The sequence below is a fragment of the Manacus candei genome, unplaced genomic scaffold (assembly GCF_025592945.1).
Source record: "Manacus candei isolate 608988 ecotype Guabito, Panama unplaced genomic scaffold, ASM2559294v1 h1tg000078l, whole genome shotgun sequence".
NCBI classification, from domain to species: domain Eukaryota; kingdom Metazoa; phylum Chordata; class Aves; order Passeriformes; family Pipridae; genus Manacus; species Manacus candei.
This window is the reverse complement of record NW_026138126.1, coordinates 4,148,513-4,176,454: the sequence shown is the minus strand read 5'-3', so window position 1 is coordinate 4,176,454 and position 27,942 is coordinate 4,148,513. Positions and strand designations below refer to the sequence as shown.

Here is a 27,942-nt window from a genome sequence, read left to right as displayed (position 1 = left end):
ATGGGTGACACGGATGGGAACACGGTGCTGGCACTGCCTTATCCCTGGGGAATTTGCGGGGAAAGTGGGATGGGGACCCTTGTGGGGCAGAGGGAGAGGGGGTGAGAGCACGGGGAGCCCTGTGCCCTCCCCCCCAGCCGATCCCGGGTCCCGGGGATGGGATGTAAGAAGTGGCCAAGGCGGCGGGGGGGGAGTCGCCTCCCGTAACCGGGTGTTTATTGGGGCCGCGGGTACAGCCCGCGGGCGGCCGCATGCATGGCCGCGGGGGGGGGGGGGGAGGCTCCCGCCGCCCCCCGCCCCTATTTACAGCCTGCCACCCCCCCGGGGACCTGCCACTCCCCCGGGGACCTGCCAACCCCCCCCGCGACCCGCCACCCCGCGTGGGTGCCAGGCAGGGGTGGCACCGAAAGGGCACCCTTTGCCAGCAGAGAGTGGGTTCGGTGGGGACCCCCCCCGAGCCCCAGCGGTGCCCCCCCAGCCCGGCTGTGCTTTCCAGGAGGGGGTGCTGTGGGAGGGGTGGAAAAGCATCCCCCAAACTGGCACCGGGCAGGGGTTGACCCCGGACTGGGGGCTGAGTGCGCCCCATCCCCAGATAACACACACACGCTTGGGGGGCCCCCACCCCCCCCGCACCCCAAATGTTCACCACGTTCCATCACCACAACCAACGCACCCCGGTGGCCCCCCCGGGCCAGGTATCCCCGGGGGGAGGGGGGGGTGGCAGCACCCAGAAGCCCCCCAGGGTGCCCCCGACGGGCCGAGGGGCTGGGGGGCACCGCGCAGTGCCCGTGTCCGTGCGTCCATCCTGCTGCCCCCCAGGGATCCCCCTCCCAGGGTGCTGCGGGCCCTGAGTCCAGCCTGGGGAGGGGACACGATGGACGGACCCCCCTCACCCCCCCGGCACACGGGGCAAAGCAGCCGGAGCGCAGGGCACCGCCCCACGGCACCGGGGGTCACCCCCAAACCCTCTCCGGGGGCACCGGGGGGTGCCTGTCCCGCCCCTCACCCACGCAGCACCTCACCCCGCGCCCGCAGCTCCTGCCCGGCCACCCCCTCCCTGCCCCCAGGGAGCGGGGGGGGACCCCCATCAGTGTCCTGGCGAGGGGGACGCACGCAGGGTGGGCACCCTACTTCCCCGAGGGAGTCCGCTCCACGCCGTAGCGCAGGAGGTGGTGCAGGTCCGTCAGCGCCCGCGGGGTGCCCGGTGCCCGCCGCGGGGCCGTCCCCCCGTGCCGCCCGTAGCCGCCCGCTGCGGCCTCGCCGCTGTTGAACGTGTGGTTCCTCTTGAGGTGGGCGCCCGCGGGGCGGCCCGTGCCGTTGTTGGCGTTGAAGTTCAGCTGCTCGGGGTGCCAGGACGGCCCCTCGGCAAAGTCCCCCCCGTCCCCGCTGGGCGCCGAGACCACCCGCCGGCGCTCGGGGCTGGGGCGCGGCGTGCTGCCGAAATCGCCGTAGGAGCTGCGGGGCGGGCGGCGGGCGCCGGCGGGGTGGGGGTGCTGCCGGGCGCGGGGGCCCTCCTGGGGGTCCCGACCCCAGTGCCCGTCACCTGAGGAGTCGCTGAGTTCGGCCTCCAGCTCCTGGTCCACCAGGATGGCGTGGCAGGAGAGGGGGATGCCCCGCTGCGCTCGGCCCGGGCCGCCGTGCCCGCGCCCGGCGCCGGCCGTGCCGGAGCCGCCCCCAGGGTCCCGCAAAGCCGCGTTGATGATGTTGTGGCTCTGCTCCCAGCTGCAGTTCTGGAGGGCGCCGGGGCAGCGCTTCTGCTGCAGCGGGGTCTGCTCCGGCGTGGGCAGCACCCCCGAGTCCAGGTCGTGCTGGGCCACCTTGCCCAGCTCCTTGGGCCACCCGTTGGGCATCAGCGGGGCCAGCAGGGCGCCGCGCGCCCGCCGCTCGCCCAGCCGGCTGACGCTCACCACCGACTCGCTGTGCGCCAGGATCGTCTCCTTGTCCTTGCGCCGCGCCAGCTCCTTGCGGTCGCGGTGCCCGATGAACCAGCACACGCTGAAGCCGGAGATCACGGCGCCGATCACGAAGGCGGCCACCGACGAGATCACCAGCAGGTTCACCGACACCAGCCCGTCCGGCTCGTCCACGAAGCTCTCGGTCACCAGCCCTGCGCGGCGGGGACGTGTCAGGGCGCCCGCGGGGGCTGGCACCGCGTCCCCGGGTCCCCTCCCGGCCCCCCACTCACCCTCGCACTCGCCCAGGTGGGACGTGCTGCCGCCGGCGATGTCCTGCTCGAAGGACGCCCTGGGGGTGTAAATAAGGGGGGGGTCAGAGGGTCCCAAATGGCCTGGGAGAGTCTCCCAGGTCCCTTCGGTGAGCTGTGAGTCTGTGGGGGCTCAGTGGTTGGGGGTTTTGGGAGTCGAGGCTCTCTGGGGACCCCACTGTCCCCCCTCTGTGTCCCCCAGGCCTGGCTGCATTACCTGGGACTGGGCTCCAGGAAGACACAGGAGCCCTCCGATGTCCAGCCACAGTAGGGATCCCGGCTCCCCAGGCAGTTCCTGGCAGGGAGCAGAGACACTGGGATCAGCCCTGATGGGGGGGACACAACACCCCGGCCCCCACAAGGGATCCCACACTGTGCTGTCCCTCGGTGTCCCCGGCCGTGCTCCCAGCCATGCTGAGCCCATCCCAGCCAGATCCCGGCACGGGGTGAATTCCTGGGGGATGTGAAGGTGACCTGACCCCCCCCTGCCCCCTGCACACCCCCCAGCCAGCCCTGCCCGCCCCGGGCACACTCACTTCATGCAGCCCGAGTGCTGCTGGCAGCGAGCCACGGGCACCCTGGCCACGCACGGGGGGAAGGCCAGGAGCAGGGACCCCGCTGCCTTGTCCAGCTCCAGCCCCAGGAGCCGCCGCTCGTCCTCCGTGTCCCGGCCACACCTGGGGACAGGGCAGAGCTCAGCGTGGTCCGTGGAGCCCACCATGGAGCTGGGCCCAGCTTAGGCTGCTCCACAGGAGGTTGTGTCACCCATTCCCCCACCCTGTTCCTTCCCCTGCTCTTGCATCCATTTGACCCATTGTCTCCATCCATCCATCCCTCCATTCATCCATCCATCCCTCCATTCATCCCTCCATTCATCCCTCCATCCATCCATCCCCAACCACATCATTCCCCCTCCCAGTCACCTTGCAACTGTCAATCAATCCCTCCCTAAACATCACATCCACCCACCCACCCACCCATCCATCCATCCAAACACCCCCATCCATTCACTGCTCACTCACCCGCCCATCCAATGACTCCATCATCCATCCATCCCTCCATCCATCCATCCATCCATCCACCCCTCCATCCATCCATCCATCCCTCCATCCATCCAAGCACCCCCATCCATCCAGCTCTCCCACTGCTCACCCACCCGCCCATCCAATGACTCCGTCATCCCTCCCTCCATCCCTCCATCCATCCTTCCAACTACTCATCAACCAACCATCCACCCACCCATCTGACCATCCAGAGGAACATCCATCCACCCATCCATCCCTCCATCCATCCACTTGTCTGTCCATCCCTCCCTCCATCCCTCCACCCATCCATCCCTCCACCCCTCCATCCATCCATCCCTCCCTCCCTCCATCCATCCACCCATCCCTCCATCCCTCCCTCCCTCCCTCCACCCATCCATCCCTCCCTCCACCCCCTTGTCCATCCCTCCACCTCCTCACCACTCTGACCATCCCCCCCCAGCCTCCCAGCTCCCTGTCCCCCCTCCCAGCTCCCACCTCCCGGGCTGGTAGGTCTCAAACTCCTCCAGGAAGACGCTCTGGCTGCCGGGGGCGGTGGCCGTGGTGGCGCTGGTGGCGTTGGGCAGGATGAGGAACTTGAGGACGGTGCCGGTGCTGGAGCCCAGGAACACCACGGTGTGGTTGCCCCACGGCCCCGCCGCCGTGTCCACCACGATCCTGCGGAGCTGGTACCTGTGGGGTGGGGACAGGGTGGGTCTGGGGGTGGGTGGGAGTGGGAGTGTCCCCAGGGAGGGGGGCTGGGACCCTCCCCGATGAGGGACAGGGTGTGGCTGTCCCAGAGTGGGGAGTCCCCAGGGGGTGTGAGGGGCTGTGCAGATCCCAGATGGAAACGAGTCCAGGTCCTGGCCGGGACCCAGCCAGACCCATCCCAGATCCTACTCAGGATCCTGCCCACATCCTGCCTGGATATAGCCCGGATTCCACCCAGATCCCGGCTGGCATCCAGCTCAGATCCCACTAAGGAACCAGCCCAGATCCTCCTCAATCACTCAGCAGGATCCCAGCTGGTCCCCAGCCCCCATTCCAGCCCCATATCCCTGTTCCCAGCCTTGTGTCCCCATCCCTGTATTCCCATTCCCATCCCTGTATCCCCATCCCCGTTCCCATCCCATGTCCTCATCCCCATCCCACATTCCAAACCCCATTCTCATTCCTGTATCCCCATCCCCATCCCACACCCCCATCCTCGTTCCCATCCTTGTATCCTTGTTCCCATCCCATGTCCCCATCCCCGTTCCCATCCTTGTATCCCTGTTCCCATCCCATGTCCCCATCCTCGTTCCCATCCTTGTATCCCTGTTCCCATCCCATGTCCCCATCCTCGTTCCCATCCTTGTATCCTTGTTCCCATCCCATGTCCCCATTCCCCTCCCCATCCCTTGTCCCCATTCCCACCCCATGTTCTCATCTCTGTATCCCTGTCCCCATCCAGTGCTCTCATTCCCATTCCCATCCCATGTCCCTATTCCCATCTCATGCCCCCATTCCCATTCCCATCCCAGGTCCCCATCCCCATTCCCATCCCTGTATCTCCATCTCTATTCCCATCCCTGTATCCCCATCCCCATTCCCATCCCTGTATCCCCATCCCCATCCCACATCCCCATCCCCATTCCCGTGTCCCCATCCCCACCCCGTGTCCCCATTCCCACTCCCATTCCCATTCCCTGTCCCCATTCCCGCTCTCCCCCGCCTGCCCTGCCGGCGGGAGCCGCAGCCCGAGAGCGCCGCTTGATTAATTCCCCATCAAGCAGCAATTAAGGCAGATTTAATTAGGACGAGACAATCTCGGCTGCAAAGTGCAGGAGATTTATCAGCTCTGCCGGCGCTCCCGGCGCTGGCACACGCGGGCCGGGCAGCGAGGGAGGCTCCGGGCCAGCATTCCCAGTCCCCCCTCGGGGCTTCCCCAGTGCCCCCAGCATTCCCAGTCCCCCCTCGGGGCTTCCCAGTGCTCCCAGCATTCCCAGTCCCCCCTTGGGGCTTCCCCAGTGCTCCCAGCATTCCCAGTCCCTCCTCGGGGCTTCCCCAGTGCCCCCAGCATTCCCAGTTTCCCCCGGGCACCCACCGGCTCATGGTGCGGAGGATCCAGGGCGCGTTCCCCAGGGCCGGCACCGCCTCGTCCATCAGCGGGTGTGTCTTGACGAAGTTGAGGATCTCGTCGGGGAAGGCGCTGGAGGAGTTGTAGCGCATCCCCGGGGCCGCGCAGCACCCCGGCCTGCGGGCGGGGCAGGGCTCAGGGGCGGGGACACGGCTCAGGGGCGGGGACACGGCTCGGGGACGGGGACACAGCTCGGGGACAGTGACACGGCTCGGGGATGGTGACACGGCTCAGGGATGGTGACACAACACAGTGACAGCAGCCACAGAGCCACGCTGGCCTGTCCCCAGCCTGTCCCAAACCCGCCCGGTACTGGCCATGGTTATCACTATCCCTGTCCTCATCCCTGTCCCCATTCCAGGGAGTACTGGTGTCACCAACCCTGTCCTCATCCCTGTCCCCATTCCAGGGGGTACTGCTCCTGGCTCTCACCATCCCTGTCTTCATCCCTGTCCCCCATTCCAGGGGGTACTGGTGTCACCAACCCTCTCCTCATCCCTGTCCCCATTCCAGCTGGTTCTGGCTGTCACCATTCCTGTCCCCATCCCTGTCCCCATTCCAGGGGGGCCTGGTGTCCCTATCCCTGTCCCCATTCCAGGGAGTACTGCTCCTGGCTGTCACCAACCCTGTCCTCATCCCTGTCCCCATTCCAGCTGGTACTGGCCATGGTTATCACCAACCCTGTCTCCATCCCTGTCCCCATTCCAGCTGGTTCTGGCTGTCACCATTCCTGTCCCCTATCCCTGTCCCCACTCCAGGGGGTCCTGGTGTCACCAACCCTGTCCCCATTCCAGCTGGTGCTGGTCCTGGCTGTCACCATTCCTGCCACTGTCCCCTTCCCTATGTCCACTCCCATCCCACTCCCTGCAGGTACCACCCCTGGCTGTCCTTGTCCCCGTCATCATTCCCATCGTCATCCGTGTCCCTGTCCCCATCCCCACCACCCTCCCTGCAGGTGTCCAGCCTGGATTCCACCCAGATCCCAACTGGGATCCAGCTCAGATCCTACAGAGGAACCAGCCCAGATCACCCCCGATCACTCGGCAGGATCATTTCTGCCCCATCCCTCTCCCCATCCACATCCCTGTCTCCATCCCTGTCCCTGTCCCCATCCCTGTCCCCATCTCCATCCATGATCACAGGGATACCATCACTCCCGTTTCTTCCCTTTCTCCCTGTGGGTCCCAGCCCTGGTCCCAAGCCCTCTGTCCACCCTACTTGTCCCCATCCCCATCCCTGTCCCTGTCCACACCCCTGTCCCCATCCCCATCCCTGTCCCCATCCCCGATCACAGCGATCCCATCACTCCCATTGCTTCCATTTCTCCCCGCAGGCCCCAGCCCTGGCTGTCCCTGTCCCCAACCCCTCCGTCCCTTCCTGCCTGTCCCCATCCCTGTCCCCATCCCCATCCCTGTCCCCATCCCTGTCCCCTCACCGTGGCTTTGGCACCATGTCCTCGGGCACGGGCGTCCAGATGGACTCGGGCGACTTCTGCTCTCGGAACCGGCCCTCGAACACCGCGGCCACCTGGGCCATGTCGAAGGCGCAGACGGCCGAGCCGGGAATGCTGCGGGGACACGGGATGAGCATCCCCACCCCTCCCGCTTCCCCCACGCCCCCCAAGCCTCCCAGGAACCCCCGGGGGTCTCCGCGGGGGCACCGGAGCCTCCGACCTGTTGGCGGGCGTGGAGAAGACGGCGAGAACCACGGGGCGCCCGTCCAGCTCCAGGATGTCCGTCACGGCCTGGATGACGTTGAAGTAGAAGTGGGAGTCGCCCGGCACGGAGCAGTTGAGCCGGGCCTTGAGGAAGGAGGTCCACTGCTTCTCCAGCACCCGCTGGGAGCCCCCCATGTCGTTCTTGCACACCCGGGCCACCCGCGACACCACCACCTGCGGGGCGGGCACCCGTCATCACCCCGTCCCTGTCACCACCACGGGCGGGATCACAGCGCGGTTTGGGTCAGAAGGGACCTTGAAGGCCACCCATTCCAGGTGGGACGCGTGCCCCACCTTCTCCAGGTAGTTGAACTCCATGGCGATCTCCCGGAAGAAGAAGTAGACGTGGCTCTTCCACTCCACGGCGTGCACGAAGTAGGGCTCTGCGGGCACGGAGGGATCGTTGGATCCCAAATGTTAGACATGAGAAAAGAAAACCACGCTAGGTTTAGACAGAAAACCTCCAGTCACAGAAGCTGGGGCAAAAAAAAAAATCCCTTTTCAGTAACTTCATCACTGTGGGTTCTTCCTGCACAATGGAAGAGACTCCTTGCATGATGTTATCACCATACCCTGATTGGATCGACCCATGCAGAAGACCCATTGTGTTTTATCTCTCCTTCTGTGTTTACCTGTCCCCCCTGTAAAATTCCCCAAGTTAGAGTGGGTTTCTCCCACGAGGTAATTCCTAAGACCCCCCAAGATTTGTCAAACCTGGTTTTTCCCTTCCCTCGTCTCTGGAAAGTCCCCCAGTTGTAATAGAACGAATATGCAAGCCCCCCGTTGAACATGTAAACCATGAACCCTTTAAATGCCCTTTAAATACCCTTTAAATACCCTTTAAAAAGTTGTGGACACGACAAAGGATTCCAGTTTTGAATATGTAAACCAGGAACCCTTTAAATACCCTTTAAATACCCTTTAAGTACCCTTTAAGTACCCTTTAAAAAGTTGTGACCCCAATAAAGGATTCCGGTTTTCTGCCTCCCCTGGGCTCGAGATGTCTTATTGACCTTCTCGAGCGGGGTCAGGGCGGGGGGACAGGGGGCCCGTGTCCCCCCCGGGGGTGGGGGACACCCACCTTTGAACCACTTGGAGTCGTGTTTGACGGTGCGCAGGGTGGGGCTGTCCCCGAGGCTGCGGTAGATGACGGCGTCGATGGCCAGGAAATCCGTCACGGTGGCCGTGAAGAGCATCCCCCCTGCGCGGGAGGGGGGTCAGAGGGGCCGGGGGGGGGGACACACCGAGCCCGCGGTGACACCCCCGGGGCCACCACCGACCTGTGAACAGGGCCACGTTGGCGTGTTTGGGGTCGTAGGGACACCGGGCCATGCCGCTGATGTTGTCCCCGACGGGCTCCAGCGTGTCCATCTGCGGGGGGGGGGACACGGGACGGACGTGAGGACACAGCCGGGCACGGGGGTGACCCCCGGGGGCCCCGTCCCAGCAGGGAGATGGGGTTGAAGGTGTCGGTGCCGCAGCCTCTTCCCGTGGGTGCCCCCCTCCTGCCCTCACCCCAAAGCCCCCCAAACCCCCTCTGCCATGGCTGTCCCCCTCTGGCCTTCACCCCAAAACCCCTCTGCCTTGGGTGTCCCCTCTTTCCTAACCCTAAAGCATCCCAAACCCCCTCTGCCATGGGTGCTCCTTTTTCCTTAACCCCAAAGCACCCCAAATTAAACCCCTCCCTGTGAGTGCCTCCCTTCTGTCTTCACCCCAAAATCCCCTTCCCACGTGTGTCCTCCTCCTGCCTTCACCCCAAAAACCCCCTTCCCGTGGCTGCCCCCTCTCCTTGCCCCTCCCAGGCCCCCTGGCAGGGGGTGCCCGTTCCCGGGGGGTGCCCATCCTGGGGGGTGCCTGTCCCGGGGGATGCCCGTTCCCGAGGGATGCCCGTTCCCGGGGGATACCCATCCCGAGGGGTGCCCATCCCAGGGGATGCCCGTCCCAAGGGATACCCATCCCGGTAGGTGCCCGTTCCCAGGGGATGCCCGTCCCAGGGGATGCCCATCCCGAGGGGTGCCCATCCCAGGGGTGCCCGTTCCCGAGGGGTTCCCGTTCCCAGGGGATGCCCATCCCGGTGGGTGCCTATCCCAGGGGATGCCCGTTCCCGTTGGTGCCCATCCCAGTGGGTGCCCATTCCCGGTGGATGCCCATTCCTGAGGAATGCCCATTCCCAGGGGTGCCCATCCCGGGGGATGCCCATTCCCAGGGGTGCCCATCCCGGTGGGTGCCCATCCCGGGGGGCTCACGCTGTAGTTGGCGCAGACGGGGTTGAAGGCGTTGGTGCCGCACACGAACAGGAGGCTCTCGTTCCTCACCAGCAGCACCTTCACGAAGTTCCGACACTCCGCCTGCGCCGGGGGAGGGGCGACCGTCACCCCTCGGACCCCCCCCCGGACCCCCCAACCCCGCTCAGACCCCCCCCGCCGCGAGGGGAGGGTTTGGGGAAGGGAAGGGGGGAAAGGAGGGGAAGGGGGGGGGATGTTCTCATCATTTCTGGCGGCCGGGAAGAATTAATTACCGACCTAATTAAGCGGCCCATAAATCAGAGGCTGACTGGCTGGCAGGGGAGCGGGGAGGGGACAGCGGGGAGGGGACGGGGCGGCCTCGCCTGTGTGACGGGGGGGGGCACAGAGGGGGCTCAGACCCCCCCAGGAGGGTCGCAGCCCCCCCGTACCTCGTGCTTGCCCTTCATCCGGCAGATGCTGATGTCGTGCTGGTTCGAGCGCCACGTCAGCTTCTGGGGGGGGTGGGAAACCAGCGTGAAGGAGCCGGCGGCACCCCCCGGCACCCCCTTGGCACCCCCTGAGACCCCCCAGAGCCCTCCGAGACCCCCCCCCCCGGCACTCACCCGGTGGTAGCGCAGCTCCCCCGCCCCGCTGGGCTCCAGGCTCACCCGGTACACGTTGTCCCTGGGGAGGGGGACACCGGTGTCACCACCGCCCCGTTGGGATGTGCCCCCCCAGGGAGGGGGTGTAGGATCCCCCCCGGGAAGGTTTTCGGGTGCTGGGGTGGGCTCTGAGCACCCCCAGGGTAAGGACAGCCCCTCTGGAACCCCACAGACACCCCAAGGTTGATTTTGGGGTGCCCCGGGGCAGGTAGTGGGGTGTTCTTCAGTAAAGAGGGTGTGGGGTGCCCATGCCCATGCAGGGGAGATTTTGGGGTACTGGGGTGGGCTCTGAGCACCCCCAGGGTAAGGACAGCCCCACTGGAACTCCACAGACACCCCAAGGTTGATTTTGGGGTGCCCCAGGGCAGGAGACACAGCAAAGAGGGTTTGGGGTGCCAATCCCTGTGCAAGGGAGGTTTTGGGGTGCTGGGGTGGGCAATGAGCATCATGAGAGTAAGGGAAGCCCTTCTGGAGCCCCCCCAAACACCCCAAGGTTGATTTTGGGGTGCCCTGGGGCAGGTAGTGGGGTCTTCTCCAGCCAAGAGGGTTGGGGGTGCCCCCCGCCATGCAGGGGAGGTTTTGGGGGGCTGGTTCTCACCTGTCCCCAATGAAGAGGGTCCTGTTGACCTTGAGGATGCGCTGGATGTTGAGGCGCTGGGGGATCCCCCCCTCGGGCCCCCCCGGGCGGCTGCTGCCGTGCCCCACGAACACGGGGTAGTGTTTGACATCTGGGGGGCCACAGGGGGGTCACACGGGGCCAGGGCACCCCCACACAGCCCAGGAGACCCCCCACACCCAACCCTGCCTGTGGGGGCACCTCCCTCCTGCCTTCACCCCAAAACCCCTGTCCCTGGGCACTCCTCTCCTGCCTTCACCCCAAAAATGCCCTCCATTGGTTCCCTGTCCTGCTTCACCCCAAAGTATCCCCAAACCCCTTCCATGGGTTCCCCCCCCCTCCTGCCTTCACCCCAAAGTACCCCAAAGCACCCCAAAGCACCCCAAAACCCCCTCCCATGGGTGTCCTCTCCTACTTTCACCCCAAAACACCCCAAAGCACCCTAAAATTCCCTCCCATGGCTGCCCCCTCCTGCTTTCACCCCAAAACCCTCTCATGTGGATCACCCCTTCACCCCAAATCATCCTAAAGCCCCCTCCCATGAGTGTCCACCCTCCTGCCTTCACCCCAAAGCATTCCCAAACCCCCTCGGTGGGTTCCCCCTCCTCCCTTCGCCCCAGACCACCCAAACCCCCTCCCCTCCCCGTGCCAAGCCGTGCCCCCCTCGCCCCGGGTGGGCACTCACAGTCCGGGGGGGCCACGGAGATGGGCCCGGGCTCCTCGGGGAAGGTGGCCCACGCCGTCCTCTCGGCCACCACCAGCAGCAGGAGCAGGAGCAGGGGGACACGGGCTGGTGGCCCCATGGTGGCCCCCGCCCCGGGTGGGACCTGCGGGCACGGGCAGGGCTGGGAGGGGCGGCTCCCACCCCGATCCCGGGGGTCCTCCCTCACCCCAGAGACCCCAAACCCACCCCCGGGGCTGGGGGCTGAGGGGTGACCGCGGGGCACGTGTCCCTTCCCAGGGGAAATTCCAAACGCGCCGGGAAAAGCAGGAAAAGCGGCTTCCAGCCCCCACCCCCCCTCCCCCGAGCCCTCCCGGTGCCCGCCCGGCTCCGCGCTGGGGACACTGGGACCAGACTGGGGACATGGGGACACTGGGGGCACTGGGGACACTGGGACAGCACTGGGGACACTGGGGACACTGGGGACACGGGGACACTGGGGGCACTGGGGACACTGGGACAGGACTGGGGACACTGGAGACACTGGGACCGGACTGGGGACACGGGGACACTGGGAGCACTGGGGACACTGGGACCAGACTGGGGACACTGGGGGCACTGGGACACTGGGACCGGACTGGGGACACTGGGACCAGACTGGGTACACTGGGACAGGACTGGGGACACTGGGGACACTGGGGACACTGGGACCAGACTGGGGACACTGGGGACACTGGGACTGGACTGGGGCCTTACTGGTGGCTTCTCACCGGCAGTGCTGGTGTGATGACAGGGCTGGGGACGTGGGGACGTGGGGACATGGGGACAGGGAGACAGGGGATATGGGGACACAGGGACAGGGGATATGGGGACACAGGGACATGGGGACAGAGGGACATGAGGACAGGTAGATGTGGAGATGTGGGGACACAGGGACACAGGGATGTGGGGACAAGGGGACACAGGGGTGTGGGGACACGGGGATGTGGGGACATGGGGACATGAGGACATGTGGACACAGGGACATGGAAACATGAATACATGAGGACATGGGGACATGGGGACATGGGGACATGGAGACATGAGGACACAAGGATGAGGACACAGGGACATCAGGACATGAGGATATGGAGGCACGGGGACATGGGGACAGAGGGACACGAGACAGGGGGACACAGGGACATGGGGACAACAGGGACAGGGGAACACAGGGATGTGGGGACAAGAGGGAAGCCAGAGAGACTTTTCCCCACCCAAAATGCCACCGGGATGGCCTGGAAAATCCTCCGGGACACATCGGAGCGCCACGTGCCACAACAACCCCCTCCCGGCCAGCCCCAGTGCCACCACCCCCCTCCGTGCTGGGCCACCGTCCCCACCCTGTCACCGGCCCCGGGGGCTGCGGCCGGGCTGGGTAATTAGCAGCCGGGCGGGGAATTAATTGATCATTAATTCCACGGGCACGGGAAGGATCGAAGCGGCGCCCTCCTGGTGCCACATCCCCCGCGGGGACCGGGACGGTGACATTGGGTGGGGCTGGGGGACACGGAGCCGGGGGGGCGGGGATACTCATCCCCCGCCCCTCTGTGGTGTCACCAGCCCCAGGTAAGACTGCCCCCCTCTAGGTGCCCTCTGAGGTGCCACAGCCCTTGGGGACATCGGATGCCACTCCTGCTGTGTCACAGCCCTTGGGGAGGATGTGCCGCCAGGGGGACCTGGCCCCAATGTCACAGCCCCTGGGGACAACTGATCCCATCCCCACATTGTCACAGCCTCTGGGGACAATTGGTCCCATCCCCACATTGTCACAGCCCTTGGGGACAACTGATCCCATCCCCAGGGTGTCACAACCCTTGGGGACAACTGATCCCATCCCCACCTTGTCACAATCCCTGGGGACAACTGATCCCATCCCCACATTGTCACAGCCCCTGGGGACAATTGGTCCCTTCCCCACCTTGTCACAGCCCCTGGGGACAACTGATCCCATCCCCACATTGTCACAGCCCTTGGGGACAACTGATCCCATCCCCAGGGTCACAGCCACAGGAACCCCCAACCCTGTCCCCACAGTCTCAGGGACATCCAACCCTGTCCCCACAAGTGTCACAGCCACAGGGACACCAACCCTGTCCCCACAATCTCAGGGACACCAACCCTGCCCCCACGGTGTCACAGCCCCTGGGGACAACTGACCCCATCTCCGGGGTGTCACAGCCCCTGGGACACCCAGCCCTACTCCCAGGATGTCACAGCCACAGGGGACATCCAACTTTGTCCCCACGGTGTCCCCAAGAAGCAGGAAACGAGCCGTTTGTCACCCCCGAAAGCCACCAAATTTAACGTCCCCAAGCGCCGGAGGGGGGGAGGGAAGGGGGGGACCCCAAAAAAGCCACCCGAGGGAAGGGCAGTGCCCGCCAGCCCCCCGGGAATTCGGGTGGGATTTGGGCAGGGGGCAGGGCGGGGGTCGCGCCGCTGCCCGTAACCCCGAGGGGGGGGTCCGGTGTCACCGTCCCCCGGCCCGCGGTGACAGCGAGCGGGCACAGGGTAAGCGGAGCCTCCGGCGCCATAAATGCCCGCGATTGTGCGGGAAAAGAAAAGGCAGCGGGAAGAGGGGGGCGCAGGGAGGAGCGGGACACGGCGGGGAGGGGGGCGGCCGGCAGGGAGGGGGGGGGGTGACAAACGGGGAGGGGGGTGACAAACAAGGAGCCATTCACGGCGGTGGCGGAGGAGAGGGGACGGTCACACCGTGCGTGTCCCCAGAGCGGCTCTGGGGACGCTGAGGCGGCGGGAGGGGACAGGGGGATGTGTGGGGTGGAGGGGGGGTCTCCAGCCTGGATATCTCCGGCACCGAGCAGCTGAACAGCCTTGGGAGTGTCCCCTGCCCTTGTCCCGCTCCGTGCCTGTCCCCCATCCCACAGCACGCTCGGCCACACAAACCTTAGCGGGGGGGCCTCGGGGGGGCTGCTGGACCTGTCCCACCCTCCCCCAGCATCCCCGCGACCCCCAACACGGGGGTGACGGGGCAGGAAGGGGGAGCAGCCCCCCAGTTCCCCCCCCCCCATGCTGCAACTCTCTGACCCCACAGAGGGGGGGGTCTGTCTGATGGGGGGGGGGGGTCACGCTGCTCCCTTTCCCTCCCCTGTGGCCTCTCTCCCCCCGCCCTGCCCTCACCCCCTCTGTGCCCACCTGAGCTCCTCCGGCCGCCTCCGCTGCCCCTACGGCAAGGCCACCACTGTCCCCTCGGCTCGCAGGGGGGGTCCCGCGTGCCCGGCTCCCATAGCTGGGGGTGGGTCTCCCCCCTCCAGGGGTGGGTCCCCCCCCGGCTCCGGGACGCCCCGACGGCGCTGGGGGCTCCGGTTCAGCTGTCACGTCACCCCCCCACCCCCCCCGCGACCCCCAGGGGAGGGGGGTCTGCGCCCCCCGCCCGCACCAGGTGGGAAGGTAGGGTTGATGTCACCGTAACCGGAGCCACCGCCACCCCCCCCCTCGCCACCCCCCGGCAGCTGTCACCCCAGCCGGGGACCCGGGGGGGGCACCCGCGGGACCCCCCGAGCGGCACCGCGGCGTCCCCACGGGAACGGCGGGCACGAACCCACCCGGTGAGACCCCCCCCCGACCCACGGCGGGGACAGAGGGACGGCGGTGTCCCCTCATCCTCCCCGGGGCTCCCCCATCCTCATAAATCCAAAGGGAAAGGGAGGGGGGTGCATCGGGAATGGGGGGGGCACCAGGAAAGGGGGGGGACACGTTGGAAAATGGGGGGGACATTGGGAAGGGGGATACTGGGAAGGGAGATGCGCTGGGGAATGGGGGGGACACTGGGAAGGGGGATACTGGGAAGGGGGACACACGCCGGGGAATGGGGGGGGACACTGGGCTGGGGACACTGGGAAGGGGGACACGCTGTGGAATGGGGCGGACATAAGGAAGAGGGGAGGTTGTGGAATTTTTAAGCCCTAAAATCCCTTAAAATACAACTTTTTTAGGGAGCACCCTCAGTATCCAAATCCCTTCCCGTTCTGTTTGTCCGATGCCGGAACTTTGGGGGGAGTCATTTCCTCCAGAAAGCCCCCGGTGCCAATGAACCATCGGCAATTAGATATGCTAATGAGGTCATCAATCCCCCCCCCCCCACACACACACCCTTCGGCCCCCCCAAAATGTGGCATCCGCTCCTCAGGGCACCCCTCGCTCGGTGGGGTCACTCCCCATTGCCACGGGGGGGGGGGGGGTGTTTGGGGGTCACCACCCCAAAACTGCAGTGAGAACCCCACCAAAAACTGCCGTGGGGACTCCCCCCCAAAAAAACTACAGTGGGGACCCCCCCAAGGCTCAGCTGCCGCCGCCGGGGCTGGGGGGGGGGGTTCGGTGCCCCCCCGGGTTTCCGTTCGGGGGCCGGTTCAGATGGCAGAGCCAGGAAGCAGCTGTCCCGCGGCGCGGACGGAGCAAATGTCACCCCGGCCACCTGGCACCGCACTGGCCTTGTCCCCGTCCCCGTCCCCGTCCCCTGCCACGTGCCCCCCCCCCCTCCCACTTTCCAAGCAGCACCTCCCGGGGGTGTGGGGGGGGGGCACAGGCAGCACCCCCAGAGCTGCGGAGCTGCCAAGAGGATGGGGAAAGGGGGGGGGGACACGGTGCACCGGTGGGGTCCCCATGCGGGTGACAGGGCCACCGGCGCGGCGGCGGGGGACACACACACACACACACACACAGCACCCACCGTTTACCTTGGCGCTTCCACGGCCCCGCCGGCGGCTCAAATGTCCCCCCGGGCCTCCCGCTCCGGTTACCGGCTCCGCTTACAGCTGCCGTTTATAGCCCCCGGCCCTCGTCCCTGTCCCCTCCCCATCGCCCACCGCCCCCCGGGTGGGCACCGCGACGTCCGAGCCCCCCCCCCGGCACATCCCAAAGGGGCTCCGACCCCCCGACGCGGGGATGGAGGGGACCCCGCGGTCACTTTGGGTGGCTTCGTGCCCAGGGGTGCCCCCGGCTGCTGGGTGTCCCCCCCCCCGGGTGACACCCGTGGGTGCCCCCGGCGCGTCCCTTCCACCACGCCGGCGGTGCTGGTGGCCGGCCAGAGCCGCATGGTGATTTGCATATTAAATACATGCTCATCTGCATATTAAGGACGGTTTCCTAGCGAGGAGGCGTCACGCGTCACGCCAAAATAAATCCCCGGGGGACGGGGACGGGGGGGAGGACGGCGGGGGTGGCAGGCGGGGTACTGTGTCCCCCCAGTTCACAGTCCTCACCCTCTGTCCCCAAACGTGTGGCTGACCTGTCCCCCAAAATTTACAGCCCTGTCCCCCAAAACTCACAGCCCTGTCCCCCAGAATTCACAGTCCTGTCCCTCCCAAATTCACAGCCCTTGTCCCCTGTCCCCAAACACGTGGCTGCCCTGTCCCCCAAAATTTACAGCCCTGTCCCTCCCAAATTCACAGCCCTTGTACCCTGTCCCCAAACACATGGCTACTCTGTTCCCCAAAATTCACAGCCCTGTCCCCTGTCCCCCCAAATTCATAGCCCTTGTCTCCTGTCCTCAAACATGTGGCTGCCCTGTCCACCCCAAAATTCACAGCCCTGTCCCCCCCAAATACATGGCTTTCCTGTCCCCCCCAGTTCACAACCCTGTCCCCTGTCCCCCTAAACTCACAGTCCTGTTCCCCAAAATTCACAGCCCTTGTCCCCTGTCCTCAAACACGTGGCTTCCCTGTTCCCCAAAACTCACAACCTTGTCCCCTATCCCCCCAAATTCACAGCCCTTGTCCCCTGTCTTCCCCAATTCACTGTGTCCCCTTGTCCCCCCCAGTTCTCCAGGACAGGACCCCCCTGTCCTTCTTGTCCCCCCAAGCCACTTGTCCCTACAGACACACATCCCCCTGTCCCTACAGACACACATCCCCCCACGTCTCTCCTGCCCCTTCAAAGCCTGTCACCCCCCCCTTGTCCCCAAAGGGCCACGTCCTCCCTGCCCCTCGTCCCCCAAAGCCACACGTGTCCCCTTGTCCCCAAAGGCACTCACCCCCCTCGTCCTGCCCGCTCTCCTGTGCCACCCCAGGGGCTCTGTGCCCTCTTGGGGTGCCCTCCAGCTCACCCTGTCACCCTATTTTGGCACCCACATGGCCCTGGACAGGTCCCACAGGTCCTGCTGCTCCGAGTCACCAGCTCTGGTGAAACGTGCCTCAGTTTCCCTCGGGCGTGTTCCCGCCCCAAACCTGGGCACTGCCCCAGGAACTCCCCCCTCTAGCCCTGCCAGTCCTGGGATCACATCCCGGGGTGATCCTCATCCCCAGGGATTCCTGTCACCACAGTGCCCTCATCCCGATGGAGCTCACATGCCCAGGGTGTCCCACCCCAAAGGAGCCCCTTTCCCAGGGATCCCTGTCCCCACAGAACCCATGTCCCCAGAGATCCCTGTTCTGGGAGCCCCATCCTGATGGTCCCCCCTGTTCCCAGGGTGCCCCCATCCCCACGGAGCCCAAGTTCCCCAAGTTCCCCACCCCAGAGAAACCTCTTCCCCAGGAATCCCCATTTCCAAGGATCCTTCTCCCCACAGGTCCCCATCCCCAGGGACCCCCTGTCCCCAGGGTGGTCCCATCCCCTGGAGCTCTGTCCTCACGGATCCCACATCCCCAGGGTGTCCCACCCTCAAGGAGCCCCTTCCCCAGGGTGTCCAATCCCTGTGGGGTCCAGGATCCCATCCCCACGGATCCCTGTCCCCATCCCCATGGATCCCACATCCCCAGGGTGTCCAATCCCTGTGGGGTCTGTGTCCCTGGGGATCCTCATCCCCACGGATCCCTGTCCCCCTCCCCATGGATCCCACATCCCCAGGGTGTCCAATCCCTGTGGGGTCCAGGATCCTCATCCCCACGGATCCCTGTCCCCCTCCCCATGGATCCCATGTCCCCAGGGTGTCTCACCCTCAAGGAGCCCCTTCCCCAGGGTGTCCCATTCCCCGGGGATCCCTGTCCCCAGGGGTGCCCTGTCCCTGAGCAGGCAGAGGGACAGGCAGTTCCTGGTTCAATCCCGTGAGAGACCCTACAATAACAGCCCGGTGTGTTTACACCCAGCTCCAGGAGGAAACCCTACAATTACATCCCAGGTCGTTACCGGGATGGGAGGATGCCCTACACACCCACACCGCCCACAAACGCCCCAAACCCACCCCAAAACCAACCCCAATCCTCAGAAAGCAACCCTACAATAACAACCCACGGATCCCAGAGCCGGAGGAGCCGGAGGAGGCTCCGGCAGGCCGGGAATGAGGGCCAGTCCTGTGGCCAGAGCATTTTCTTAAGGCTTAGGAAAGTTTGGTTGGTGGTTTTGGGGGGTTTGTTGACATTCAGGTCCCCCCTCCCCGTGTTGGCTGTGGTGCTCTGGGTAGGAAAATGGGGCTGTTCCTCATTCCAAGCCCGGATCCGGCGCTTCCCATTGGGATCCCGACATTTCCAAGCACTGATTTGGGGTTAAATAGGATTAATTATCCACCGGGTCCAGTGGGGCAGAGAGGGCTGGGGGGTGGCAGCCCTCTGGTCACTGCAGTGTCACCGCAGGGTCACCTCAGTGTCACCGTCCCCAGCGTGTCCCCGAGGTGACGGGCACACCCTGGAGGTGGCACTTTCCCGCATGGAAACACCCAGGAACTTCCCGGGAACACCAGGGGACAGGACAGGGACAGGGCCACCCCCAGCAAAGCTGCTCCTGCCACTGCCAGTGTCCCCAGAGGGTGACAAGAGGGACAAGGTGTGGGTGGCAGCACGTGAGCGCAGCCTTTGCCCCGTGATCTCCTCCTCTTCCTCCTCCTCATCCTCCTTCCCGGTGCCATCCGGCTCCATCCCGCTTCCTGGTGTCCCCTGGGGTGTGTTGGGGACAGGCGGGGGCTGAGGGGGGTGACACCACCCCCCTGTCACCTCCGAGGGCCACCAGGCCCTGGCACGGAGCCCCAGCGGGATCCACGGAGCCGGGATGGGCGCTGGGAATGCGGGGGAGGGACAGGGGGAGTGTGGGATGTGGGATGAGGAGTGGGATGAAGGATGTGAGCTGGGATGCAGATGGAGCATGGGGTGTGGGATGGGATGTGGGATGGAGGAGTGGGATGTGGGCTGGGATGCGGGATGGAGGATGGGATACGGGATGGAGGATGGGATGCGGGATGGAGGATGGGATGCGGGATGGAGGATGGGATATGGGATGGAGGATGGGATATGGGATGCAGGATGGGATATGGGATGCAGGATAGGGTGCAGGATACAGGCTGGGATACGGGATGCAGGTTGGGATATGGGATGCAGGCTGGGATACGGGATGCAGGCTGGGATGTGGGATGTAGGGTAGGGTGCAGGATACAGGCTGGGATATGGGATGAAGGATGGGATACGGGATGCAGGGTGGGATATGGGATGCAGAGTGGGATGAAGGATACAGGCTGGGATATGGGATGCAGGATGGGATATGGGATACAGGCTGGGATATGGGATGCAGGGCGGGATGTGGGATGGGACGCAGAACGGGATGAGGGCCTTAGGATGGGATGCAGAGTGGCACACTGGGTGGGTTGTGGTGTGGGATGCTGGCTGGGATATGGGATGGGATGCAGGATGCAGGCCAGGATGTGGGATGTGATGCATGGTGGGATATGGGAAGAAGGCAGGGATGCAGGATAGGACAGGGGATATGGGATATGGGGCGCAGGATGGGATGCAGGGTGGGATGCAGCGTGGGATGCGGGATGCAGGGTGGGATGCAGGATGCAGGATGAGATATAGGGTGGAATGGGATGCAGGGTGGGATGTGGGATGCAGGGAGGGATGCAGAGTGGGATGCAGGGTGGGATGTGGGATGGGATGCGGGGTGGGATGTGAGATGGGATGCAGGGTGGGATGTGGGATGGGATGAGGGGTGGGATGTGGGATGGGATGCCGTGTGGGATGCCGGCAGGGCCGGGGCCGGCGGCGGCGCGGAACAAAGGGCCATTGTTCCCGGGCCATTGTTCCCGGTTGTTCCCGGTGCTCGCCCAGCGCCGCCTCCGCGCGGCCGCCGGAAGGTCCGAGCGGTCCGACCGCCCCCGGAGCAGCTCCCGGCACGGCCCGGCCACCTCCGCCACACCGCCGCCACCGCCGATGTCACCGCACTGCCACCTCACTGCCACTGCTGCTGCCACCACCGCTGCCACCGCCGCTGTCACCTCACCGCGACACCGCCACCGCCGCTGTCACCCCACTGTCACCCCACTGCCACCACCGCTGCCACCACCGCTGTCACCTCACTGCCAGCACCACTGTCACCTCACCACGACACTGCCACTGCCACCGTCACCCCACTGCCACTGTCACCCCACTGCCACCACCGTGGCCACCACCGCGGGCTCTCAGCCCAAGCCCTCAGGGCAGGACGGTGACCCCGTCCCTGTCCCCGTCCCCGTCCCCGTCCCCGCGGTGGCCCTTCCACTGTGCCAGGTGGGCACACCTGTGCGTGGGGGGTGTGCATGGGGTGTGACACGTGTGTGTGTGCGGGTGTGCCACGTGTCGTGTGTGTGTGCAGGTGTCACATGTGTGTGTGTGCAGGTGTCACGTGTGTGTGTGCAGGTGTCATGTATGTGCACCGTGTGTCCTCTGTGTGTGTGTGTGCAGGTGTCACACATGTGTGTGCAGGGGTCACACATGTGTGTGCAGGTGTCACATGTGTGTGCAGGTGTCATATGTGTGTCTCTGCAGGTGTCACATCTGTGTGTGCAGGTGTCATGTGTGTGCACCATGTGTCCTCTATGTGTGTGTGTGTGCAGGTGTCACATGTGTGTGTGCAGGTGTCACGTGTGTGTGTGTGCAGGTGTCACATGTGTGTACAGGTGTCACGTGTGTGTCTGCCATATGCTGTGTGTGGGCAGGTGTCATGTGTGTGCACCATGTGTCCTCTGTGTGTGTGTGCAGGTGTCATGTGTGTGTATGTTCACGTCACGTGTGTGCACCGTGTGTCCTGTGTGTGTGTGTGCAGGTGTCACGCGTGTGTATGTGCACGTCACACGTGTGTGTGCAGGTGTTAGATGTGTGTGTGCAGGTGTCGTGTGCGTGTGTGCAGGTCACACACGTGTGTGAAGGTGTCATGTGTGTGTGCAGGTCACGCATGTGCATGCAGGTGTCACACGTGTGCGCACCATGTGTCCTGTGTGTGTGTCTGCAGGTGTCAGTCCGTACAGAGGCATCACACGTGTGTGCACCATGTGGCACGTGTGTGTGCAGGTGTCAGTGTGTACACAGGTGTCACATGTGTGTGCAGGTGTCCCATGTGTGTATGTGCAGGTCACACACGTGTGTGCAGGTGTCACGTGTGTGTGTGCAGGTGTCATGTGTGTGTGTGTGTGTGTGTACAGGTGTCACATGTGTGTGTGGAGGTGTCACGTGTGTGTGCAGAAGTCACACATGTGTGTGCAGGTGTCAGTGCATACAGAGGTGTCACACGTGTGTGCACCACATGTCACGTGTGTCCGTGCAGGCATCACGTGTGTGTCAGTGTGTGTGCACCAGCTGTCCTGTGTGTGTGCAGGTGTCACGTGTGTGCACCAGCTGTCCCGTGTGCGTGCAGTGTTGGCACAAGCACCAGCTGACACACGTGTGCAGCAATGTGGGCACTGGGTGGCACCTGCGTGCAGGTGTGTGCACCACGTGTGTGGGTGTGTGTGTGTCGGTGTGTGCACCGCTTGGCACATGTGTGTGCAGCGCTGGCACACAGCCCAGCTGTCACGTGTGTGCCAGTGTGTGTTCATCACATGGCACATGTGTGCAGTGCCAGGGTGTGCACCGTGTGTCACACGTGTGTGTGTCGAGTGTCACCTGTGGGTGGGTGTCTGTGCACAGGGCATCACACGTGTGCAGGTACCTGTGAACTGGGTATCACATGTGTGTGCAGGTGTGTCCATGGGCCATCACATGTGTGCAGGTGTGTGCATGGGGTATAACAGGTGTGCAGGTGTGTCCATGGGGTATTACACATGTGCAGGAGTGTCCATGGGCCATCACATGTGTGCAGGTGTGTTCTTGGGCCATCATACGTGTGCAGGTGTGTCCATGGGCCATCACATGTGTGCAGGTATGTTTGTGGGGTATCACACGTGTGTGTGTGTGTTCATGGGATATCATGGGTGTGCAGGTGTGTCCATGGGGTATCACACATATCCGGGTGTGTGCATGGCAATCACACATGTGCTGGTGTGTCCATGGCCATCATACGTGTGCAGGTGAGTTCATGGGATACCACACATGTCCAGGTGTGTCCATGGGGTATCACACATGTCCGGGTGTGTCCATGGGATATCACACATGTCCAGGTGTGTCCATGGGGTATCACACCTGTGTGTGTGTGTGTGTGTGTGTGTGCATGATGTGTCACACGTGTGAGGGGTGTCCTGGAACACAGGGCTGTGCACCCCGGGTTGACACAGCTCCCCCTCCCCAGCCATAACCCCAGCACTTCCCGATTTCCCGGTGCTTTCCCTCAGCATTCCCGGCGGGAGATGGCGGGTGAAAGGCCCGCGCTGTTCCGGGGGGGGACGCGGGGCCGGTCCCGCTCCCTCCGGGTGACCCGCGGGCGCTGCCGCCGCCCCATCGCGTCCTGCCCCGTCCCCCCGGGGCTGTTCCCAGCCCCGGCACATCTCCCACCCTCCCGCCCCTGTCCCCTGCCCCGCGCCTCAACTCCCCCACCCCAGACCCCCCCCGAGAGCCCCCCGCATCCCGCCGGGGATGTTCCCGCAGCCGCCGCCCCCCGAGGCCACCGCGTGTCCCCCCCCTCCGCGATCCACCCGGCGCCAAACCCGGCGCTGGAGCTCGGCCGCGGCGCTGCCGGGTTTGATGGGATTGATGGGATTATCCCGGCGGGCGGGATTACACGGGGAAGAGTGAGGATTAGCCACGGCGCATCGGCACGACACCGCCACGGCCACGCCGCGCCGCCGGCCAGCGGGCGAACTGGGCCGAACTGGGAGGAACTGGGAGCCAGGTGTGACGCCAGAGCCCAGCGCTGGGGTCTCCCGGGAGGGGAGGCTTCGCCAGCCGCTGTTCAATTAACCGGCTGCCGGGAACCGGCACAAAGAGACAAGAGGGATCTCTTTATCTGCCCCCCTTCTTCCTCCTTTTTTTTTTTTTCTTTTTTTTTTTTTTTAATTTGACAAAATTGTAATTAAATAGGGAGTAAAATCCCGTTAGCACACGGCAGCCCCACCGGGATCCCCTCGGTGCCAGCCCACTGCTCTTCCTCTCCCTCCTGCTTCACTCGGGGAGTCCAAACCCCCACCACCCTTTTTAGGGGATGCCACCGAAGCCTGGAGGTCCCTGGGGATGAGCTGGGGACACCCCAAAGCCATCGTGTCCCGTTTTCCACGGGACTGGGCACTGCCAGGATACAAGACAGTCCTTTTGGGTCCCTCCAGCACCATCCTGGGGATGGGAAGGAGAGACCATGGATCCTCCTGGGATGCAGCACCCGAGATCCTGCTGGTGCTCCAGCGATGCCGGGTGCAAACAGGCTCCACAGGCACAGCTCCCACGAGGAGCTGGGACTGCTCCTGGTTCTCTTTACTATTGTTTATGTTGCCAAAACGCATCGGATGCCACCACACCGGCACCGCCGGGAAACCATCCCGCCCGGGACTCGCCACCCCGCTCGCCTGGTACAGCAGGAGGTGCCAGCATGGAAAAGCCACCCTGGATAACGCTGTGTCCAGGCCCCGGTGGCACAACCTGCCCTGAGAGGATCTGGGATCTGGCTCCGGAGCGGGAGATGCTCCGAGGGCCCGGCGCGGCTCAGCCCACTGAAAAATTAAATCGTATCCAAACTGGCAGGTTTAATTAAAAATATTCCAGCCTGTCTAAGGATACAAACCGCATCCGGCACTGCAGCAGGGAGCTGCATCCAGAGCTCCAGCACCGGCACGGGCCTCGTGGCTGGGCTGAGCCTCGGGCACCGGTGTGGAAGGGCTGCTGGGAACAGAGCTACTGGTTTAACTGGGAGCCAAACCATCACGTGGCGTGTGAGCGGGGCTGAGGGGATGGTGTCACCCAGCCCGGCATCACCATCCTGCCCAGTGACCTGGGGCTCCTGGCAGGGGCTTGGAGGGATGTAAAACCACCAGGAGCCTGGTTTGGGGGGAGCACAGGGGGTCCCTGCCCCCCCAGGGGGGCAGCTCTGCCATGGGGAGCAGCACGGCCACACGTGAGCACACGCGTGGACGCGCGCGGACACGCGTGTGCGGGGTCAGCAGGGCCGAATGGGGTGATTTCCCTTTGTTTATGGGAATGGCAGCAAACACGTCTGGGGGGGGCTCCTGGGGGGGGGGGGACGAGCAGCTGAAACACCGTCGGTGCCGCTCTCGGGGGGCTGAGCTGCCCCTCAGCGTCCTCAGAGCCGAATCCAACCCCCCCCCGGGAGCACCTCCAGCCCCCCCACGCACAAAACCTCCCCACTGCAGCCACGTGCCCCGGTGACAGCGGTGACCCAATTCCCGTGTCACCCCGGGGACGCTGCAAAAGGGGGTCTCTGGAGCCTCTGCCCGCGCTCAGCACCCCAACACCCACCAGGATGTGACCCCAGCACCCGGGGGGACACTCTCACCACCTGTGGGTGGGTGATGGGGGGGACACATGGCACTGCTGGGGATGTGGCACCGGGACACGGATCCTGCACTGGCCAGAGCTGCCCCCGGAGTCACTTTGTGGGTCAAACTGCTGGGGGGTACAAAGAGGGCCCCCCCCAAGACAACGCACCCCATCCCCACCATCACCTCTGTGGGACAGAGGGCTCGGCCACCCCCTGCCCCCCACTCCCAGCACACCCCCAGAGCAGGATCTGGCCCTGCTGGACCCCCAGAGAGCGGGGTGGGGGGTCCAGGGGGGAGCACAGCGGTGCCACACGTGCCACCATCACCCCCCACCTCCCCCGGGCGCTGGGACAAGCAGAGGTTGGTGTCCCCGAGGGGATGCCACTGTGGTAGGTGTCTGCCCCCCCTTCCTACACCCCAGGGTGAGTGGATGGGTTGGGGGTCCCCTCTGCACCCCCTCCCCACAGCTCACGACCTCCTTTGGCAGAGGGAAACTGAGGCAGGGCGGGAGCGGCGCTCACCCAAGGTCACCCCGTGCAAATGGCACAGCCCCGCGGGCAGCCCCCCCCTCCGCTCTTCTGGGGGATGCTGGGCCCCCCCAAAGCCCCCTGCACATGGCCTGGGCTCCCCAATCCCTTCCACCCCACGGTGGGGGGTCCGGAGGGGCCGGTGGGGGTTTGGGGTGGCCCCAGCACCCCGACTGCTCTGGGTGATGTGGGACGAGGGAGGTCAGGCCTGGGGGGCCGGGGGGGCATGTTGGGGTCTGGGGGTGCCCGGGGCACCCCGCAGTGAGGGGACAGGGGAGGATTCGGGTCAGGTTCAACCCCCCCCCCATGTTATTTCTCCCTCCACCAAATCTGCCGACGGTGCAACGGTGCCAAGCCCCAAAAGGGGGGGTGGCCCCCCCCAGCCCTGCCCTGACGCCGAGGGGTGTCAGCCCCCCCATGCACGGGGGGTGCCCCACTTCTGCCAGGTGCCCCCCTATCATCCCTCGTCCCCACCAAGTTACAGCCCCGAGGCAGAGCCGGGCACCCCCCGAATTTGTGGGTGCTCTGCCCCCCACCAGCCCTGCGGGGTTATTTGGGGGGGGCACAACCACCGACCCCCCCCGGCTGAGCCCTCGCTGTTCCCTTCTGCCCTTTTGGGGGGTGCACTGGCCGGACCCCCCCTTTCAGCCTCTGCACCCCCGGGCCCAGCAGAGGCTGCACGGGGTGGGGGGCACACACCAGACCCCCCTTTTTTTACCCCCCCCCAAAAAACAACAAGCCCCGGCTGCAAGCGACGAAGGCAAAACGGAGCCCGACGAAGCAGGGACAGCCCCCCCAATCCCCATCCTCATCCTCATCCTCATCCCCATCCTCATCCCCATTCCCATTCCCATCCCCATTCCCACCCTCCCAGCTCTCGGTGGGGGGGGGCTGAGCCCCCCGCGCCCATCTCCGTGTCCCGGGGTTGGGGGAAGGTCTCGGGGTGCCGGCCCGGGGTGCTGATGGGTGGGATGGGGGCGTGGGAGGGGATGGGGGGTGGGACTGGGTGCTGGGGGGGGGGGATGGAGGGGGATGGGAGCGGGACTGGGGTGCTGGGGGGGCTCGAGGGTGCGCGGGGGGGACTGTCGGGGTGCTGGGCTGGGGAGAGGGGTGCGGGATCGGGGTGCTGGGGGTGCGGGATGGGGATGCTGAGGAGGACCAGGGTGCTGGGGGGGGACTCACATCAGGGTGCTGGGGGGGACACTGGAATGGTGGGGGGGAATCGGGGTGCTGGGGGTGGGGCACGAGGGTGCGGGGAGGGTCTCCGGGGTGCCGGGGTGGGCCGGGGGTGCGGGCTGGAGGTGCAGGGGGTGCGGGAGGGGGCTGGAGGGGGGAGAATAGGGGTGCGGGTGGGACCCCCAGGAGTGCCGGGGTGGGGATGGGGATGCGGGATGGAGGTGCTGGGGGAGGAGGGGGGGGGGACGCGGTGAAGGGGGGCACAGGGTGCAGAGAGGGGAGGGGGCAGAGGGGTGCGGGCTGGGGGGGTGCGGGGGGGCCCCTCCAGCCCGTGACCCTTCAAGGTTCCGCCCGCTCCGCTAACAAAAGCGCTGCTTCCCAATGCAGCAGCGGCGGCGGCGGGAGGGGGGAGGGCTGGGGGTGGGGGGGGCACCCCCTTTTCCTCCCATCCCCCCCGTCCCCGGGAGGGGGCAACGGATGGAGAAGGAGGGAAGGGATAAACCGGGACGGGACCGCACCGGGAGGGAGGGGGGCGGCCGGAGGGGCGGGGGGTGAGGGAGGGGGGGGGGGGCACCGATCGCGCTCTTACCTCGCCGTCCCGGGGGGTGTCCGGGGGGGGCTCGGGGCACCGCGCACCTGCGCCCACCGGCAGCGGCTCGGCCCGGCCCCGCTCGGCTCCGCTCCGCCGCGGCGGGAGCGCCGGTACCGGGGCCGGGCGGGGCGGGGCCGCGGGGGGGGGCCGGGGCGGGGGGTAGGGGGATTGGGGGGGGGGGGGGGGGCCGAGGCCGGGCCCGCCCGGTGGCTGCGGCGGCACCGGGGCCGCTCCGGCAGCAGCGGCGATGGAGGAGCCGCCGCCGCCGCCGCCGGCGCTCCCGGAGCGGCTGCGCCCCCCGCCCTGCCCCCGCCCCGGGGAGGCGGCACGGCCCGGCCCGGCCCCGGGCCCCCCGCCCCCGGCGGGGAGGGGGGAGCGGGCGGGGGGAGCCGGCCCCGCCTGCCTCGGCCCCCCCCCCACACACAGGGACATCGCTTCCCCCCCGCCTTCCCGGGCACCCGGAGGGGTGCGAACCGACCCCCCTCGTCCCCTGGGTCGGTTCCCCCCATCCCGAGCACCGGGAGGGGCTGGGATTGACACCCCCCCCACTCCGGGCACTGGGAGGGACTGGGGCTGATCCCCCCCCTCTTCCCCGGTTTCCCCCCGTCCTTGGGACGAAGGGGGGTTCAGACCGAGCCCCCCCACCCTCTGCCTCGATTTCCCCAATCCCAGGCACCGGGATGGGCTGGCACCGAATCCCCCGAATCCTCTGGCTCGGTTTCCCCCGTGCCTGGCACGGAAAGGGGTTTAGACCGACCCCCTGCACCCCCTGCCTCAGTTTGCCCCCTTTCCTGGCACGGTGAGGGGCTGGCACCTCACCCCCCACCCCGC

At 65.8% G+C, this 27,942-nt stretch overlaps 1 protein-coding gene across 3 annotated transcripts; it reads right to left on the bottom strand.

Moving 5' to 3' along the window:
- Positions 1-310: 310 nt before the first annotated feature.
- SEMA6B (semaphorin 6B) lies at positions 311-27,231 on the bottom strand. Of its 3 annotated transcripts, none has more exons than XM_051810471.1 (17): positions 27,109-27,231; positions 11,250-11,391; positions 10,547-10,676; positions 9,910-9,970; positions 9,736-9,798; positions 9,308-9,409; positions 8,342-8,432; positions 8,143-8,262; positions 7,356-7,444; positions 7,018-7,235; positions 6,780-6,911; positions 5,312-5,461; positions 3,724-3,918; positions 2,740-2,880; positions 2,421-2,498; positions 2,186-2,244; positions 311-2,107 (listed from the first exon to the last, which is right to left on the bottom strand). In XM_051810471.1, exons 2-17 carry the CDS (start codon positions 11,365-11,367, stop codon positions 1,128-1,130), a joined length of 2,727 nt encoding a protein of 908 aa, XP_051666431.1. In that variant the 5' UTR covers positions 11,368-11,391; positions 27,109-27,231; the 3' UTR covers positions 311-1,127. The 3 variants fall into 3 exon arrangements, with proteins under 3 accessions (XP_051666431.1, XP_051666430.1, XP_051666429.1); XM_051810470.1 differs by lacking the exon at positions 27,109-27,231 and adding an exon at positions 15,956-16,007; XM_051810469.1 differs by lacking the exon at positions 27,109-27,231 and adding an exon at positions 14,415-14,496.
- Between the last annotated feature and the right edge of the window lie 711 nt (positions 27,232-27,942).

Coding starts and splice junctions, on each gene's coding strand:
- SEMA6B (XM_051810471.1), bottom strand. CDS start 11,367: ATGGGGCCACCAGCCCGTGTCCCCCTGCTCCTGCTCCTGCTGCTGGTG. Junction 8,263..8,341: donor CAACGTGGCCCTGTTCACAG/GTCGGTGGTGGC, acceptor CCTCCCGCGCAG/GGGGGATGCTCTTCACGGCC. Junction 2,881..3,723: donor GAGACCTACCAGCCCGGGAG/GTGGGAGCTGGG, acceptor CCCTGTCCCCAG/GTGTGGCCGGGACACGGAGG.